Source organism: Cloeon dipterum, chromosome 4 (assembly GCF_949628265.1).
Source record: "Cloeon dipterum chromosome 4, ieCloDipt1.1, whole genome shotgun sequence".
NCBI classification, from domain to species: Eukaryota; Metazoa; Arthropoda; class Insecta; order Ephemeroptera; family Baetidae; genus Cloeon; species Cloeon dipterum.
The window spans coordinates 17608881-17627483 of NC_088789.1; the positions used below are offsets into that span (position 1 = coordinate 17608881).

Here is an 18603-nt window from a genome sequence, read left to right on the forward strand (position 1 = left end):
AAATCAGCCTTCCTACCAATTTTTTGCGCACTCAGGGAAATTTCTCATTGCATTATTTAAACAGTATATTATGAAAATTGATCACCCTGTCACTAAAATTTCCCCAATAATTCGATTTTTATAAATATGAAGAAATGAAGTTACTCATAATTTTAACCGCAATAATACATAGGTTTTTAAACGAAACTGTTGCGTGTATATTATGATAAGTTCATACTAAGTTATCACAATTAAGTATATTCATTTAAAAAAATTAAAGAAAAAATGGTGCACTCGCTGAATTTCCAGAAGTTGTTTTTTATTTGTCACTATACCTATTTACCTCTGCAGAAAAAAATTGAAACAACAAAAAACGTAACAATTTAATTTAATTCCTATTAACAATTAACTCTTAAAGTGGAATGATACTGGGCAACAATTGAAAATTATTTAAATTGTTGGATGCTCTAAACAATTACCGATAAACAATTTGTTCAACAATTTGCAATAATAAAAAATGACCTTCCTACAATAAAAATTCAAATTTTGCCAATTTTCTCCAAAATTTACAGTGCTCGAACATATTTTCTTGGCATATTCCGATTCCTCTCGCCGAGATCTGTTCAACGGTGTATGCCACTTATTGGGGAAACTCTTGGTTTTGAAATAAAATCGGATTTCAAGTAAGGACACAGCCATTACCTATTTGAAAAACACGGTAACTTTCCAGCCAATTTTCTCAAAAAATTACAGCGCTCCTTAGGTCAATTTAGGCTTTAACTGAATCCTAAGGGATGAGTTTATGCATTGGCAACAAGCATTTTCCAGGCTTTTCCAGTATCAATCCTCTTTAAAATTATAACCGCATGACTAGAATTATTCTAGAAGATATTTTCTAGAACAAAACTTACATTTTAATAATAATACAACACATTATAAATTTTAATTTAAAAAAAAAATAATTTTTCGATCAAAAGGTAGTAAAAGAGTTTAAAACAAATTGGTAAGAAAAAAATAAACGTGCTGCCCAAACGAAGTTTTTAGATATGCAACTAAATAACTTAAAGTTAATATCCCCAGACCATAATATTATATGTTATAAATGAAAATATATAATTTCGTGTATTTATCATCCGAGAGGGAAAAATCCAGTCGTTTCCTACAGAAAACACAAGGCATTTTTCAAAAAATCAAGCTAATATTATTCATTTATTTATGAAATAAATTACAAATAAGCATATTATATGGACTAAAAATCAACTCTCTTTCAAACTGTGACCCTTCTGCATCGCAACCACTACAGTTTTGCCATCCTGAAAACTCCCATACACAATACTCACAGGTATGGTAACATTTTATTACTACCTGGAAAAATTTAAGATACACACCGATTTAGATTAATTTTTAATGTATAATTTGTAAACAGTCATCTAAATAGGCATCTTTTGGCTCTTAAGCTTGAGATTTTCTCAATGCTCCGAGCGGCAGATTTTATATATAGATATCAACCTATTTTTCGGAAAACTTGGTCATTTTGACACCTCTATATCACCCTTACAACTTTTACTCAACACAGAGATGAAGAACGAGAATAACTTTGCCGTGATGAATTTAAAATTATCACAGTTGAAGTGAGTGTATTATTATTAGCATTATTTCCTGAAAAACAACTTTCCATTCTTCACCATACTTATTATTATTGTTATCTTTGAAGCGTTTTTTAGTGTCTCGTCGATTACTGGATTACAGTCTAGTATCAGCATTAGTTGAGCAGCGGATGCGATCTTGGTTGAGACCGGTGATATACCGTCAATATCTCAGTGAATAGTGGGGAGCCAGACCAGCTCAGTGGGTTAACGCATGAGGTGCAGCCGAGAGTCTGGGTTCGAGACGGGATACACACATGACGACTCTCCCCAATATGATTAGAAAGGAATAATATGAGTCATGTGTAAGTCAGGCTTCCTGTAAACTGTCAGGAATAAAAAATAGCGAGGGTCACAAACGTGACGATAAAATGATGTTATGGTTAGGAGAACTTGAATATCAGCGGTTAAATAGTTTCTCCTCACCCAACTATACATACTGAAATAATTTGGTGAGTTAACACTTTATTCAGTAGGTTGACAGGCTTCCTATCTTTTTTCATCACGGAATGTTTGTGTTCTTACAAAATATAAACAGAACTTATATTTTGTCGCCCATCTTCTTGATGGGCTTTGGGCTTCCCAGCAAATTGTGGCAAGGCCATAACAGTCTTGTTTTTCCTCGTTTGCCGGTAGGCTACTTTCTTCTGCGCTGATGAAGATATATGAAGATAAGTTTGGGATGGCGCGCGCACTCCAAAATTGCGTGTTTCTTGCTCTTCCCATATATGTACCCTCGTCTTGGCAAAATATGACATGCACGTTGTCATAACCTTTTGGTTCATCGCCCATTACGCGTCAAAGTGTAAACCTATAAGTAAATAAAAAAGTAGTGAGTAAAGTATGGGGCTAGGGCTGTGAGTATGGCAGACTCACCATTTTCGCCCAACTCACACTTCTCGCTAGGATAGGGATTAACATTGAATCTTCCCATCAGAGCGAGAAGTGTTAGTGAGCGGAAAGTGTGAGCCCCCCATATACACACACGACAATGTTAATTTTTTTATCTAAACGCGCATAAGCATTTTACAATTTACTTTTTAAATTAAAAATATATTATATCAACTTTTGAAATAAGAAATATTCTATTTACTCGAAGCCCGCATAAAACAAAATGGTTTCTACTAACCTCATTGCTTGGAAAACTCATTCTCTTCGTGGTTCGGTATCAAATGAACTCCTTCGAAGTTAGTCACTTCCAACGAAAGCTCGCGTTGGTTCGTTGGTTGCGAGTTTGGCATCCTTTGAATTCCGATGCGGACCATTCCGACCAAAAGTAGGAATCCAAAAGAATTCGAGATGTTCCAGAAATTCTCGAGTAAGAAAATGCAGGAAAATCGGACTCTGACTTGTCAAGACCTTGATATGTGGTCTTCAAATTCCGTGCAGACACGAGAATTCGGAGAAATTTACAATGCCAAGAGAGTGCTGGATTCTTTTAAATTCTGCTTCTGTAGCATATACTATTCCTTACATTTTTTGACGCCTAAATGCGTTCTGATTTAATTTTCCATTTTATTTATATTAAAGTTTCATTTTAAATTGTTTTAAATAAATGTAAATGTCCTAGAAATTAATGGGCAATATTTTTAAATTAAAAAGAATTTGTTCAATCAAATCTGAAAAATAGAATCTTGAACTTGAGCATTTACTGAAGAGGTCTCCTCGAATTAGAGAGGACTTAATGACTAAGTGTGAGAATTAAGTTATAAAATAAGTAGTTCAGGTTTTGGGATTTTTCATACCAAAAATGAATGGGCATCTTTTACAGATTTTAGGAAGTTTTATGCAAGGTATTTTAGAGGTTTATTTGAAATAGGCATCTTGTATGCGTGGGATCCTCAGATTTAGAGGAAAATTTCTGGAGGGGTTGTCCTAGTAGCCCTATTTCGCATATTGGACTTAAATTCCTAAATTTGCCATTTTTACAGGTTATGTGAGTAAAAAAAACAACAGTACTTTTGTAAACAATTTATTAACGTTGCCTGGATTGTGGATTAAGGTAGATGGTCTGAAAATATTCAAAATTTGACGCCAAAATTTCCCTTTATGATGAATAACTTCGTGAGGTCAAAGTTTAAGATAACAGAATTCAGGTAGTTTTCTCCAATAAAATCTAGCATTGAATTTATTAAATCCGTATTAGCTAAAATGCCTTCGATTATCTACTCTCACATACTCTCCTTAGCCGTGATGAATTTAAAATTATCACAGTTGAAGTGAGTGTATTATTATTAGCATTATTTCCTGAAAAAGAACTTTCCATTCTTCACCATACTTATCATTGTTATCTTTGAAGCGTTTTTTATTGTCTCGTCGATTACAGTCGAGTATCAGCATTAGTTGAGCAGCGAATGCGATCTTGGTTGAGACCGCTGATAGGTGATATACCGTCAATATCTCAGCGATTAGTGGGGAGCCAGACCAGCTCAGTGGGTTAACGCATGAGGCGTTGACGAGGGTCTGAGTTCGAGACGGGACACATACATTACACATGACGAAGTCTCCCCAATATGATTAGTAAGAAACTATATGAGTCACGTGTAAGTCAGTCTTCCTATCATGACTTTTTAAATTTCTCGTTGCATTATATATATTAGAATAATTGATCATCCTGTCACTAACATTTCTCCTATAATTTGATTTTTAAATGTAGAAATGTAGTTACTCATGATTTTAACCGCAGTAATACTTTAGTTTTTAAATGAAACTTGCGTGTATATTATAATAAGTTTATACTAGGTTCTTACAATTATTTTAGAACATATTCATTTAAAAAAGAATAAGGAAAAAATGGTGCACTCGCAGAATTTCCAGAAGTTGTTAATTATTTGTCACTGTTCTTATTTACCTCTGCAGAAAAAAATTGAAATACCGCAAAACGTATCAATTTCATTTAATTCCTATTAACAATTAACTCTTAAAATTAAACCCGCCTGACTAGAATTATTCTAGAAGATATTTTCTAGAACGAAACTTACATTTTAAATAATACAAAACTATTATCAAATTTAAATTTAAAAAATAACTTTTCGTTCATAAGATAGCAAAAGAGTTTAAAACAAATTGGTAAGAAAAAATAAACGTGCTGCCCAAACGAGGTTTTTAGATATGCAACTATATAACTTGAAGTTAATATCCCAGACCATTTTACATGTTATAAAAAATGAAAATATATAATTTCGTGTATTTATCATCCGAGAGGGAAAATCCACTTGTTTCCGAAAGAAAACACAAGGCATTTTTCAAAAAATGAAGCTAATATTATTTATTTATTTATGAAATAAGTTACATAAGCATGTATTTTGCTTTTAGAAAAAAAATAAATCTAAGATAAAGAGAAAAAAGCAAAACAAAACTTGAGCTTTTCTCAAATATAAAAAACCCTAGTTTGTGGCTATTGATGGCGGGCTGATTCTGGAATGGCAGGTCGCATCCAAAGTGCGCGTTCCTGCTGACAAAATGGACGAGAACAGCCCGCCATTTTGGGTCGTTCTTAAGGAGGTGCAAGTCGCCAACCACGATGAGCAGCGCCCGCGCCCTTGTCAGCGCCACGTTGATTCTGTTGGGGCTACTAATAAAACCCATGCCATCCTCGACCATAGCTGACGAGCGCACCATCAACAGCAGCATCACGTCGCGCTCCTGGCCCTGGAACTCCTCCACGGAGCCTACCTTCAGGTTGGAGATGCTGTCTGACCTCAGCAGTTCTTTCACCTTGGCCGTCTGAAAATATAGAGAATTTTTAGTTCAAATGGTTGCGGTTTAAGGGTTTTTAATAAAAAAAACCTTGTTGGGAACCTCTTAAAAGAGGTGGAAACTATAAAAAACGACAAATTCAAATATAATTTTAGCCTCTAAGATTTTATCTCAATTGTTGAAAATTCTATTGTATTCAACAAATGAAACTAAAAGTGTTTGTCTAAAATAATCTTGAGTTTAAATCGTGCTAAAATCTACTAGAGGCTCAAAGGAAATTAGCCTCGCCATTGTGTTTCCTGGAATGACATTTCCCTCCAATTTAGTTTCTTGGTGGAATTTTTGCCTAAAATTATTTTTGATCGGTTTTCCAGTCAATTTATTTTTACCTTGCAACCCTCTTTTTTGTTGGTAGTTTATAAATCAATTTTATAAGTTATTTTTCTTTGAGAAAACATTCCAGCAACGAGATAGTTGCTAGCACACGAAATTTTCAAATATTCCACACACATATTTCCAACATGGAAAAAACTCGTTCCGTGTGGACTTTAAAAGGCGTTAAGAGGTAGAGAGAATGTCTTTATCGTAAACAAATGAAAGAACAGAGACCAGAATGGGATTTTAAATTGTTAGAGATATTAATTGTTAGATCTTTTTCACTAACTGTGTTTAGGCGAAGGCCTCTGAATCACAAAAAGAACTGAACTAATTTCTCGTCAGTTTATATATAAAAAATTGTTACAAGAATGAAGGAAAAGTTTCATTTCAAACAAGGATTTTATCCACTGAAACCTTTATGGCTTTTTCTACCACAGTTAAATTGAATATTTCCCATAGTGATATTTTAGTTCAAATTACACACAAACTCACGTTTCGTCAATATATACCATATTTATAGCACTCTGCTTTTAGTAAAATTCAATAATTAACTTAAATAATAATTAAATTTGTAACCTGCTTAGCATAGAACGTGATGATGCCAATAATCAAAGATTTCACGTTGCGCCGCATCAGTTTTCAGACGTATTCGAATACAAGCTTGGCCTCAACAGGGTTGTACCAGGAAGGCGAGTCAACGTCCCTGCAGCAGCAGCCGCGCACGCCGTGAAACACAAAGGAAGGTGGCCCATTGCACCGCTGAGGAAGCTCGCAGGCCAAATTCTGCATCAGGTTAACATAGGGGCCGTCCACACTTGACACCATGGGTTCCTTAATGGAGGAAAAATCATAAACAATAGAGAAATAATAAATATTACTTTGCGTATACTCACCAACAAGTCGTTGTAAAACAGTTTGGAAGGCACAGACAAAATCTCAGGAACCGTCCTGTAGTTTTTGGTTAGCATGGTAACCAGATAGGGGTTGTAACCCTGAGTCAGCGGAAAATTTCCTTCATCCCTGCAGAAAAACGTTCTATTACAATTGCGAGGTTTAATTAATTTTATTACCTTTTGTATAAGGATGAGTTGAGGATCCTGCAGAGCCAGGAGGTGTCCAGTCCGCCCTGGACGGCGATCTTGCCGGTGATGACTGGACCCAACTGCTTTGGGTCGCCGGCCAGCACGATTTGCCGTGGTTTACCCATCAGCGCCACGGCGCACATCGTTTCTGGCTCTGATGCCTGCCCAGCCTTGTCAATCTGTTGGAAAAAAGATTTTAAAAAAAATATTTGCGTAATTATTAAGTTGCTACCATAACTTGGCAAAAAATCGATTTGAAGATTAGAGCGACAGGAGATTTATAAAATATGGTCCAAAATTTCAAAGTTGATTTAAAAATACAGATATATAGCTAAATTTTACGCTGCAACTGATTTATTTTAGGAAGCATTATATACCTGTGGGTCATTATTTTCCTTGACTAGCGGTTCAGACGGAAAGAGGATCTGATTGCCGAGCTTTTTCCAGCCTTCCTCGATCGCAGTGTGCTGGAACTTGAAGTTTCCGCGACTGATAGCGTACTTAATTGAGTACACAGTGGGAACGACGGCGGCAGCCGAAACTTGACATTTACCTGGTAAATCTCCATCACCTGTCCTTCGTACAGGGTTCCTGCAGACCAAAAAGGGGAACCTGCTCTGTAGGGTCGCCAGGACGTTGATGATACCGCCCTCCGTTGACAGGCTCTGCAAAACCTTCTTCATTGCTCGCAACTGTTCGTCCTCTGCAAAAGTTGAACAATTTGTTACGGATAGAACAGTCATAACATTGCAATTTCAATACACATATATATGTAAATATCTTTGAAAAAATGTCGAAAGGTTTTTATCTACAATATAAATACATACTTAAATTTACTTTTTCTCTCTGAAAATCCTCGGTTGCCATCACCTCTCACCGCCAGGCCAGGCCCACAAAAACTGCTGGGGAATCAAAGTTTTCGAGGATAACAGCCATGACGATAACATGAAAGTTTTGACTGAGAGAGCCTGTCTCTCAGTATGGTTAAATAGTTTTTCCTCAACCATAATCATAATTAAATAACTTGGTAAGCTAACACCTTGTCTTAAATAGGATTATTTCAGTCTTCCTATCATGACTATCATCACGGATTATTTCCTCACAAATATAAAAATAAACTTATATTTTCATTGCTCTCATCTTTTTGAAACGCTGGCAAGAAAATACGACATGGCCGTTAATAGTCAGTCCTTTATTTCTTCGTTTGGCAGGCTGGCTGGTACTTTCTTCTGCTGCTGTGCTACGCGCGCATGAAACCCAATCAAAGATAAAAATGAAGATTAGTTTGGGAATTTAATTTTTTGGGATGGCGCACTTCATAGTTACGTGATTCCTACTTCCTACCCTTCGTAAGTTTATCCTCGTCAATGCATAATCTGACATGCACCTTGTCAACGGGCTCATCCCCCATTACGCCTCTTTTTCAAAGTGTTAACCTATGCATCGAATAAAAAAGTGAGTAATATAATGAAATAGGGCCTTGATGCACGTACGATTTTTTTTAAGCTAAACGCGCAATTTTTTTCATTAAAAATATTGTTTGTCAATTTTAATAAAAAAATGTTATAAATTATCTTCAAGCTCGTAAAAAACAAATTAATGATTTCTTTACTAACCTCGTCTTTGCTTTGAGAACTCATTCTCTTCCAGGGTTCGGTATCGAATGCGTAACTTTTAAGTTCGTCCCTCCCAACGAAAGCTCGTATTTATTGCGAGTTTGGCATCCTCTGAATTCCGATGCGTACCATTTCGACCAAAAGTAGGCATCCAAGAATTCGAGATATTCCAGCAATTCAAGCAAGAATGCATGGAATTCGGCTTTGTCAAGAGCTGGATATTTGGTTCTTCAAATTCCGTGCATTCACAAGAATTCGGAGAACGTTCCAATACCATGAAAGTGAGTTCTGTGGTGCGGAATGCTGGATTTTTAATTCAGCTTCTGAAGCATAGATACTATTCCTTACACTTCCCACTTTTTTACGTCTAAATGCGATCTGAATTGATTTTCCAATTGATTTCAATTAAAGTTTCATTTATACATAATGTTTTAAACAAAACAAATTTAAATTTCCTAGAAATTTTAGATCACACAGTAAAATTTAAAAGTAGATTGTTCAATCAAATATTAGAAGTAGAATCTAGAACTAATAAGCGTTTAATAAAGAGTCTCCTCAATTGATTAAGGTTTTGGGATTTTTCATACCAAAGATGAATGGGCATTTTTTATACATATTTAAGGAAGTTTTATGAGGTATTCTAGAGGTTTATTTGAAATAAGAATCTTGTATGCATGGGGTCCTCAGATTTAGAGGAAAATTTCAGGAGGGGTTGTCCTAGTAGCCCTATTTCGCATATTGGACTTAAATTCCTAAATTTGCCATTTTTACAGGTCATGTGATTTAACAAAAAAAAAACAATACTTTTGTAATCAATATATTAACGTTGCCTGGATTAAGGTAGATGGTCTGAAAATATTTTAAATTTCCCTTTATGGTGAAAAACTTCGTGAGTTAAAGTTTAAGATAACAGAATTCAGGTAATTTTTTTCGAATAAAATCTAGCATTGAATTTATTAAATCCGTATTGGCTAAAATGCCTGTGTACCATGCAAGTGATGTCAAAACATAATAAAATCGGAGAACAATCTATTTTATCTTGTTTTTGTGTAAATCAAATTCAAAAGTTGAAAAAACGTGATATTTTTAGCACCAAGCGATCGAGAATATTTTAAGTAGGGCAATTTATGTGCAGATTTGTTGGGATTCGACCCAAATTCGTTTGAAATTAATTGTGACTTCAGGTTCAGGGCTGAGACCCACCCCTTGTCTCAGGGGGAGGGGGCGAAATTTTGAGCTAGAATTGAGCGTACTTGATGTCATTTCAAATGTTTTACACCCCAAGAAACTCAATTTTGGACTCAATTTCATCTTATCTCAGGCTCTTGGGTCAAGGTATCTATGTAAAACCACCTTATATTTAAATAAGGATTACGCAGCGTTCAGTGCGAGTTGTAGAAAGAAAAATAGTTAGGATTTCCTGAATAGTCGGAATTTTACCTACGACCATTGACATCATTAGAGAAAACCAACTGAATCAAGTTATACCACTAATTTTTCAAGAAACAAAATAATTTGAAAAAATGGCATAAATCGAGACACAATGAAGCTAATGATAAATTATAACCCTTCTATTATATAAATTGGCTTCAAAACCACTTAAAAATCAACTAAATGGAGGAAAAAACTTGATTTAAATATAAATTATTCATATATTGATCATCACACAGGGAAAGTCCAGTTTCTTGTTTAAATCAAACAAGGGGCACATTTTCAAAAAAATCAGGCTAATATGCTTTATTGTATTTAGTTAATGTTACAAAGCACCTGCATTTTGCTTTTAGAAACAATTAAGTCAATCCAAAATTAAGAGATAAGCAAAATAAGAAAACTCGAGCTTATCTCAAATCTACCAAACTTCTTTCTTGTGGCTGTTGGCGCCAGTCTGATTCTGGAAAGGCAGGTCGCATCCAAGGTACGCATTCCTGCTGACGCAATCAATGAGAACGGCCCGCCAATTTGGGTCGTTCTTCAGGAGGTGTGGGTCGCCAACCACAATGAGTAGCGCCCGCGCTCTTGTCAGCGCCACGTTGATTCTGTTGGGACTGCTAATAAATCCCATGCCCTCCTCGACCATAGCTGATGAGCGCACCGTCGACAGCAGCATCACGTCGCGCTCCTGGCCCTGGAACTCCTCCACGGAGCCTACCTTCAGGTCGGAGATGCTGTCTGACCTCAGCAGTTCTTTCACCTTGGCCGTCTGAAAATATAGAGAATTTTGAGTTCAAATGACTGCGGTCTTTTTTAGTAAAAACCTTGTTAGGAACCTCTTGAAAAATGTTCAAATTAAACATGATTAATTAAAAAATATAATTTTAGCCTGTGAGATTTTTAACTCAATTGTTGAAAATTCTATTGTATTCAACAAATGAAACTAAAAGTGTTTGTTTAAAATAATCTTGAGTTTAAATCGTGCTAAAATCTACTAAAGGCTCAAAGGAAATTAGCCTCGCCATTGTGTTTCCCGGAATGACATTTCCCTACAATTTAGTTTCTTGGTGGAATTTTTGCCCAAAATTATTTTTGATCGGTTTTCCAGTCAATTTATTTTTACCTTGCAACCCTCTTTTTTGTTGGTAATTTATAAATCAATTTTATAAGTTATTTTTCTTTGAGAAAACATTCCAGCAACGAGATAGTTGCTAACACACGAAAATTTCAAATATTCCACTCACAAATTTCCAACATGGAAAAAACTCGTGCCGTGGACTTTAAAAGGCGTTAAGAGGTAGAGAGAATGTCTTTATCCTAAACAATTGAAAGAACAGAGACCAGAATGGGATTTTAAATTGTTAGATCTTTTTCACTAACTGTGTTTAGGCGAAGGCCTCTGAATCACAAAAAGAACTGAACTAATTTCTCGTCAGTTTATATATAAAAAATTGTTACAAGAATGAAGGAAAAGTTTCATTTCAAACAAGGATTTCATCCACTGAAACCTTTATGGCTTTTTCTACCACAGTTAAATTGAATATTTCCTTTAGTGATATTTTAGTTCAAACCTGCTTAGCATAGAACGTGATGATGCCAATATTCCAAGATTTCACGTTGCGCCGCATCAGTTTCCGGACGTATTCGAATACAAGCTTGGCCTCAACAGGGTTGTACCAGGAAGGCGAGTCAACGTCCCTGCAGCAGCAGCCGCGCACGCCGTGAAACACAAAGGAAGGCGGCCCATTGCACCGCTGAGGAAGCTCGCAGGCCAAATTCTGCATCAGGTTAACATAGGGGCCGTCCACACTTGACACCATGGGTTCCTTAATGGAGGAAAAATCATTAACAATAGAGAAATAATAAATATTACTTTGCGTATACTCACCAACAAGTCGTTGTAAAACAGTTTGGAAGGCACAGACAAAATCTCAGGAACGGTCCTGTAGTTTTTGGTTAGCATGGTAACCAGATAGGGGTTGTAACCCTGAGTCAGCGGAAAATTTCCTTCATCCCTGCAGAAAAACGTTCTATTACAATTGCGAGGTTTAATTAATTTTATTACCTTTTGTATAAGGATGAGTTGAGGATCCTGCAGAGCCAGGAGGTGTCCAGTCCGCCCTGGACGGCGATCTTGCCGGTGATGACTGGACCCAACTGCTTTGGGTCGCCGGCCAGCACGATTTGCCGTGGTTTACCCATCAGCGCCACGGCGCACATCGTTTCTGGCTCTGATGCCTGCCCAGCCTCGTCAATCTGTTGGAAAAAAAGATTTAAAAAAAATAATTGCGTAATTATCAAGTTGCTACCATAACTTGGCAAAAAATCGATTTGAAGATTTGAGCGATAGATTTTGAAAATAAGGTCCAAAATTTCAAAGTTGATTTAAAAAGATAGATTTTGATAAAAAAAAAATTTATGTTAATTGTTTGACACTACTCAATCAGAGGGTTGCTTTAGATGATCCTAAAAATTTTTAACAATTTACCACAATAGTTAGTTCTGTGCTTTGTTACATTCAAAAGGTCATACGTATAATTGTATGTTAACATTGTCTTCAAGCTGTTTTAATTTCCAAGTTGTTCATAATTACAAAAACTTTCATGCAATTCCTCATTTAAAAAAAAATTGTTATTCTAAATTGTAGATTTAATAATTTTTGTTTCAAATTTATTCAAATTAAAATATTGGAAATTTCAATTCCTTTTCAATAAATAAGGAATTAACTGTTGACAGAAAGAAATGATACAACAATTTACCAAATGAACTTACAAAAACATGTGTGTAGAACGGCATTTTCGGGTAGAGGCACAAGCGACCTATTGAGGCGCACGTTCCCACCGTGATCTTGTTCCTGTCCATGTTGACATCAAAGTTGCCTTCTCCCTTGACAACCACCATGTACTTTTGTAGGTAGGCTGGAACTCCTTTGCGGTAGTTGAACGCTACCAGTCGGGTTAGCGTGACCGGCTTGATCGACGGATTTGCACGAATTAGCAACTCGGTCACTAAATCGGCCGCGTTGTTGCTTGGCGTCGCCACAAGGATCCTTAAAACAAGACCATTTATCGTTAGTACATTTCTGTCTAACAATTTTCAAATATTAAACCTTCTATTAGTAAAAATGAATAGCTCAAGATGACAAACCTGCAGACAGGAACCCGTTTGAAAATCTGCAAAATGGTCTCAACCAGGGTAACCGTTTTGCCAGTGCCTGGTGGGCCAAAAATAACGTATGGCAGTGGACGGTACTCTCCCGCCAGAATGTTCCTCACCGCTGCTCTCTGCCTCTCGTTAAGGGCCGGATTGAACCAAATCTGAAGACGAAATGAAGTTTTAAAAAATCAACTCTTTAGTTATATAAAGATTTCAATAACAAAAACTAAAATATTCTTCCAGGAGAAATAAAAATTTCCTTGTATATTTCTTTTATTTAAAATTTACCTTCGAGGAGTCGTCAGATTCCATAAGCTTGAACAGATCAATTTCAGACACCTATACAAATGACACAGAGGTACAAATAAATACGCTGCAACTCATTTCTTTTAGAAAGCATTATACCTGTGGGTCATCATTTTCCTTGACAAGCGGTTCAGACGGAAAGAGGATCTGATTGCCGAGCTTTTTCCAGCCTTCCTCGATCGCAGTGTGCTGGAACTTGAAGTTTCCGCGACTGATAGCGAACTTAATTGAGTACAGGTCGGCTGCGCTAGGCACTGGGAACGACGGCGGTAGTCGAAACTTGACTTTTTCCTGGTGAATCTCCATCACCTGTCCTTCGTACAGGGTTCCTGCAGGTGCAGACAAAACAAAAAATAATCTTTAAACAGTTAAATTTCAACACATTACCTTCTCTCATGTTCCTCACGTGCACGCTGTCGCCAAACAAAATTGACGGACGCCTTTCTGACAGGTTTGGGGCGTACACCATGTAGACGCTCTCGTTCATCAAGTCCTTCTCCAACGGAGTGTTGTTCATGTTCCACCGACTCATCACCCTTGATGCCTCAGCCTCTTCGATGTGAAGCAACAGTTTAAATCTTAAGGGAACAAAAAACGTGTAAGCGTTCATGGTAGAGCACTTAATTTAAAATGTCACTTCAAGATTTTTTAGATAGATTTCTTTCATATTAGAGAAATTTTACACATACGCAAATATGAATTTTTAAGGAATTAAAATTTCAGAAAATTTGCATAGATTTAATAGGAAATTCTTAATTTACTTCAGCTTTGAATATATTTCCAGAAATGTTAACACTTAATTAATTAAAAGACTAAAATGCTAAATATATGAAACATTTTACAATATTATTAAGCTAAGGTTTTTTCGCATATTTATAACCTATTTTTTATAAGGACCTTACAAATTTTAACATACCTCGGCACATAGTTGTAAGTGTCCACCTCTTCAGCCAGGAAGGGGAACCTGTTCTGCAGGGTGACCAGGACGTTGTCCCTGCTTGACTCCGACAGCTCCTGCACAATCTGTTTCACGTTCTCAGGTAGATTGTAGTTTTGCACTCGGCGCCTGAAAGGGTTGCTCGGCTTCGTTTTTGGAGCCTTCACCAATGGCAAATTAAAATTGCCGTTCGTGTCAAAGCACATCTTGGGCTTTCTGCAGGTTTCAGAATAGAGCACATCATCATCTTTCCTGATCGGTTAAGCGCCATAAGTTGAAAAATATAATTTTAGTTATATTTAAATAGTAAATTCAATAGAATATTAGCTTTTTTGTAAACCTTTTCTCGTTTTTGGTCAATTATATAAAAAAAAAATATGTAATTCATTTTGCATCACTCAAAAAACTGTTTAATTAATTCATTAAATTTAAGAAAAAATGTGCTGGGTATTAACGTGCAGCCCAACTAAGGTGTTTATAGGTAGAGTTAAAATACTTAAAGAAAAATTAACCAGACAAATTTATCGCAAGACATAAGACCTTGAGTAGTAAAAAAACTAAAAACAATATTTTTGCAAAGTCACATTACACTTAAAAAAGATTAACAGAAAACTAAAAATTTTAACTTGCATTATTAAATTTCCCTTTAATTTAAATTATTTTGTGTCTCGTGAAAACAGATTAAGCCTCACTCACTTGTAGCAGTCGCCTTTGTTTTCCGAAAACTCCGTCTCAACAGCGAAAAAACGGCCAATCTGCAGCTGCCCCTTGTCAAAATCAAAGACAAACAGGTCCCGCCAAGCACCCTCTTGGGTCGGCTTGCACTCAAGGTCGACTCGAACGCTCTCACCAGGGGCAACGTAAACAGGAAATTGAACGGGGTAAACGACTTTGAACTGCGGATTCGGTGACACCGCTCTTAAAGGATAGACAGCCGTCAGAGCGTGGCAGACGATGCCCTTGTTCACCAGCACCGGCTGAGTTTATTAAGAAAATTAGTAAGTCAGTAGGGGGAAATTGGGGAAAGCTGTGTTTTGTACCGAGAGCCTGCCCTTGCAGCCCAATTGCAGTTTGCCGCAGTCAAAGTGGCTTGATGTGCAAATTTCGGTTGATTCCTCAAGCAGCTCGCACACCTCCTCACTGTAGATGCCGCCGCCCTCCGTTGACAGGCTCTGCAAAACCATCTTCACGGCTCGCAATTGCGCGTCCTCTGCAAAAGTTGAACTAATTGTTAAATACATTGCAATTTTAATTCATAGCCTTGAGAAAATGTCCAGAAGTATTTTATAATTAAAATACTCTCAGTTGAAGTGAAGTTGGCCAACAGAAAATCAATTGATTCAATCGGTATTTAATTTTTTAAAAAGATTTTGTTCTTCGTTCCACAACTTTTAGATTATTAGAATACACAGGCGCATAATTTTTACTTGTTCTCTATATTTAAGGAATATAGTAATAAAATGTGTTTAGACCCTCTACATGTAAAAACTTCTTAGCGAGCCGTTCTGCAATTTTGCGCTTTCTCCAACACACATTATGGGCACATCAGTATTTTTCCTGAGCACCCTGACGATTTCCAAAGGGTTATATTGTTTATATTCTGACAGCTCTCAACTTGGCTATTCCAACTATGTGCAGATCCAACCACTACAGAGCCCGCCTCAGTTGTCCTATTTATGTGACCACATTTGCGATTTAATTAAATCAATCGCACGAGGGCTACCTTGACGCCGATTTTATACCTCCTCTAAAGGTCTTGCCTTATCCCAAAGGTGAGCCCCCAGCATGTTCCAAGGGTAAAAATCAACTGATCGTGCATATTGATTATTAACCTGGACGTCATGGACTAAAAATCAACTCTCTTTCAAACTGTGGCCCTTCTGTATCGCAACCACTACAGTTTCGCCATCCTGAAAACTCCGCCTATATACTCACAGGTATGGTAACATTTTATTACTACCTGGAAAAATTAAAGATACACACCGATTTAAATTAATTTTTTAAATGTATAATTGGTAAACAGTCATCTAAATAGGCATCTTTTGGCTCTTATGAGCTTGAGATTTTCTCAATGCTCCAAGCGGCAGATTTTTCAAGATATCAACCTATTTTTCAGAAAACTTGGTTATTTTGACATCTCTATATCACCTTTTCAACTTTTACTAAAAAATCGAAATGGCCCTAACAAAAAGTTGAAAAGCTGCATGCAATAATATCAATAAAACCGTGCAAACACCCATTATAGTGTTTAAAATTCAATAAATTATAAATTAAATAAATAATAAAACATATTAGCAACCTCGTCGCTTTCCTCGTTAGTTAATTTTTTACATTGGAAACACTTATATTGAGGATTCAATGTGGACCACACAAAACAATGTTATTTATCTTTGACAATTAACGTACTTCTCTGACACGGGATGGCCTTGACGCAGACAGTGTCGCCCTGGCGAGGCATGTAGTGAACGTCGCACGCGCTGTACGAGAAGACAACCATTTTATTGTCAGGGCTGCGGATGAATCCTCCTGAGCTGTTGCACTTCAACACGGTGGACTCAAAGATTTCGTCCTCCTTCGGCGTCACCTTCACGATTTTGTCTCCGCGCATGGTGTACAGCACCAAGTCATCTAATCACAGGGTTGAAGGAAACACTCTAGTATTTAAAAAAGGTTTACCGTCCAAAAAGGTAAAGTTGCAGTTGATGTCACCAAGCTGGACGCTGACATTGTCTGGACCGATGATGAGCGTGTCTGAGGAGGTGTGGTACAGCACCACGTACCCCTCTAAAACCTTCAGGTCGTCATCCTTTTCTAAAGTGATCACTTCAACTTCCTGCTCCAGAACTTCGCTCTCAATGTCAATAACTGATTGTGAGTCCTGCGGAATGAGATTTAATTGTAAGGGGGCAAATTTACAAAAAATGTTTTAATGCAGTTTATTAATGGAATTAGAATTCCACTTTACCACCATTGGGAAATCTGGAATACTTTACAATTTGCGTTAATTGTATGTATTTAAAATATTTTAGCCTCATTTATCCTACATTTTACACATTGAGTGCACACAAAACGTGAGAATAAAAAAAATAGATGGAAAAATGGATTTTCATGCTGTCATTTTTTTTCTACAAAACCATAGCATCAGAAAAAAACAGCAAATCCTGAAAATGCACACGAAGCAGTACAAATAAAATTTAATCGACTATTACCTCTATTTTCCAGTCGCTGAACTGATCCTTCTTGACGATGACCAGCTTGTCTCCGATTTTGACGTGCCTCACAGGGTCCACCGGCATGTGGATTCCTCCTGAGAGGACCAGGACGTCGCCCCTGACATCCAAAACGGTGCAGCTCATTGATGCCTGCAATCATTTTCTTGATAAGACAAAAATTTGCAGGCGAATTTGCGTACAAAGGGCGGAGCGTCGTCCATGGATCTGCTGGTGTCCAGGCCCAGCTGCCGAAGTTCGTCGAGTTGCTGCTCCAGTTTTCGACCGAGTTGGGCTATGCGATTATTCAGGCGCCTCTTTGTCAGCAAAAATTGAAAGTGAAGCCACAATGAGCCCATAAAACGGTCCCAGTCCTACACAATATTGCGCATTTATATTTATCATGCATGTGTTACTACACAATCCAAAAATGTGCAAAATATGGAAAAGCTACAGTTCTCGCGGACTTTACCGTTTATCATACACGCATCAAATCTGTTGTCCCTATACAAATAACATCAAAAGGCGAGAACTGTAACTTTTCCATAAGTATTATTAATTAAGATAAAGCATACATACATGCAATTACTTTTCTAACTCTCATTCGCGGCGAGCCATTTCCTTCTGATGAAGGGAAAATTCCAAATTCCGAGAATTCCTGGCAATTTTTTCTGCTTCTTTTTCTTGAGCAATCACCGATTGCGTTGACATACGTAGAATACGTAGACACTAATATGTTATGAGATTTATGCAATTTCAGACAGATATGCCAAAGGCAAGAATCTGTAGAAGCAGGAATAAAAACTGATTCGAGCGCTGGTCGGCTAGCTTCCAGAATCAGTCACTAAGAGTCTCTTTGTCTCTTTTGACTCTGTGCAGTGTGCATAACTGCATAGCATAGCATTTTTACCAGCCGAGCCTTGATAATGAAAACGCGCATTGTGCTGACAAGTGGAATTAGAGGCATGAATGAGATTCGAGACGAGGAGGGGAGGAGAAGAAATGAGTGATAGGGGGAAGGGATGTAGTATGATAATACACATAATATAACATGATCTTGCTGTATGAACGGGTTGCGGGATGAAGTTAGAGTTAAGACGGGCTTTAAATCATAGTTCTTTTCATATCTCATTTTTTGCTGAAATTAATACATTGATAAAGGTA

The 18603-nt window shown here is 36.9% G+C and overlaps 2 protein-coding genes across 4 annotated transcripts; both read right to left on the bottom strand.

The window, feature by feature from the left end:
• Positions 1 to 5110: 5110 nt before the first annotated feature.
• On the bottom strand, positions 5111 to 7292 carry LOC135943191 (probable RNA helicase armi). The gene is made up of 5 exons (XM_065489641.1): positions 7162 to 7292; positions 6773 to 6963; positions 6596 to 6722; positions 6279 to 6533; positions 5111 to 5351 (listed from the first exon to the last, which is right to left on the bottom strand). Exons 2-4 carry the CDS (start codon positions 6925 to 6927, stop codon positions 6342 to 6344), a joined length of 474 nt encoding a protein of 157 aa, XP_065345713.1. The 5' UTR covers positions 6928 to 6963; positions 7162 to 7292; the 3' UTR covers positions 5111 to 5351; positions 6279 to 6341.
• Positions 7293 to 10110: 2818 nt separating this feature from the next.
• On the bottom strand, positions 10111 to 18160 carry LOC135943192 (probable RNA helicase armi). 3 transcript variants are annotated; one of them, XM_065489643.1, is made up of 17 exons: positions 18019 to 18160; positions 17643 to 17813; positions 17440 to 17592; positions 16907 to 17108; positions 16637 to 16858; positions 15271 to 15440; positions 14927 to 15207; positions 14210 to 14482; positions 13681 to 13871; positions 13393 to 13622; positions 13276 to 13326; positions 12979 to 13148; positions 12604 to 12880; positions 11897 to 12087; positions 11720 to 11846; positions 11403 to 11657; positions 10111 to 10600 (listed from the first exon to the last, which is right to left on the bottom strand). In XM_065489643.1, the coding sequence occupies exons 2-17, from the start codon at positions 17796 to 17798 to the stop codon at positions 10250 to 10252; spliced, it is 3300 nt and encodes a 1099-aa protein (XP_065345715.1). In that variant the 5' UTR covers positions 17799 to 17813; positions 18019 to 18160; the 3' UTR covers positions 10111 to 10249. The 3 variants fall into 3 exon arrangements, with proteins under 3 accessions (XP_065345715.1, XP_065345714.1, XP_065345716.1); XM_065489642.1 differs by having other exon boundaries at positions 18029 to 18155; XM_065489644.1 differs by having other exon boundaries at positions 14210 to 14446; positions 18029 to 18153.
• Between the last annotated feature and the right edge of the window lie 443 nt (positions 18161 to 18603).

Coding starts and splice junctions, on each gene's coding strand:
- LOC135943191 (XM_065489641.1), bottom strand. CDS start 6,927: ATGTGCGCCGTGGCGCTGATGGGTAAACCACGGCAAATCGTGCTGGCC. Junction 6,723..6,772: donor AACTCATCCTTATACAAAAG/GTAATAAAATTA, acceptor GTTTTTCTGCAG/GGATGAAGGAAATTTTCCGC. Junction 6,534..6,595: donor TGTTTTACAACGACTTGTTG/GTGAGTATACGC, acceptor TCCTCCATTAAG/GAACCCATGGTGTCAAGTGT.
- LOC135943192 (XM_065489642.1), bottom strand. Junction 12,881..12,978: donor AAACGGGTTCCTGTCTGCAG/GTTTGTCATCTT, acceptor TCTTGTTTTAAG/GATCCTTGTGGCGACGCCAA. Junction 10,601..11,402: donor TCACGTTCTATGCTAAGCAG/GTTTGAACTAAA, acceptor CTATATTTTCAG/ACGGCCAAGGTGAAAGAACT.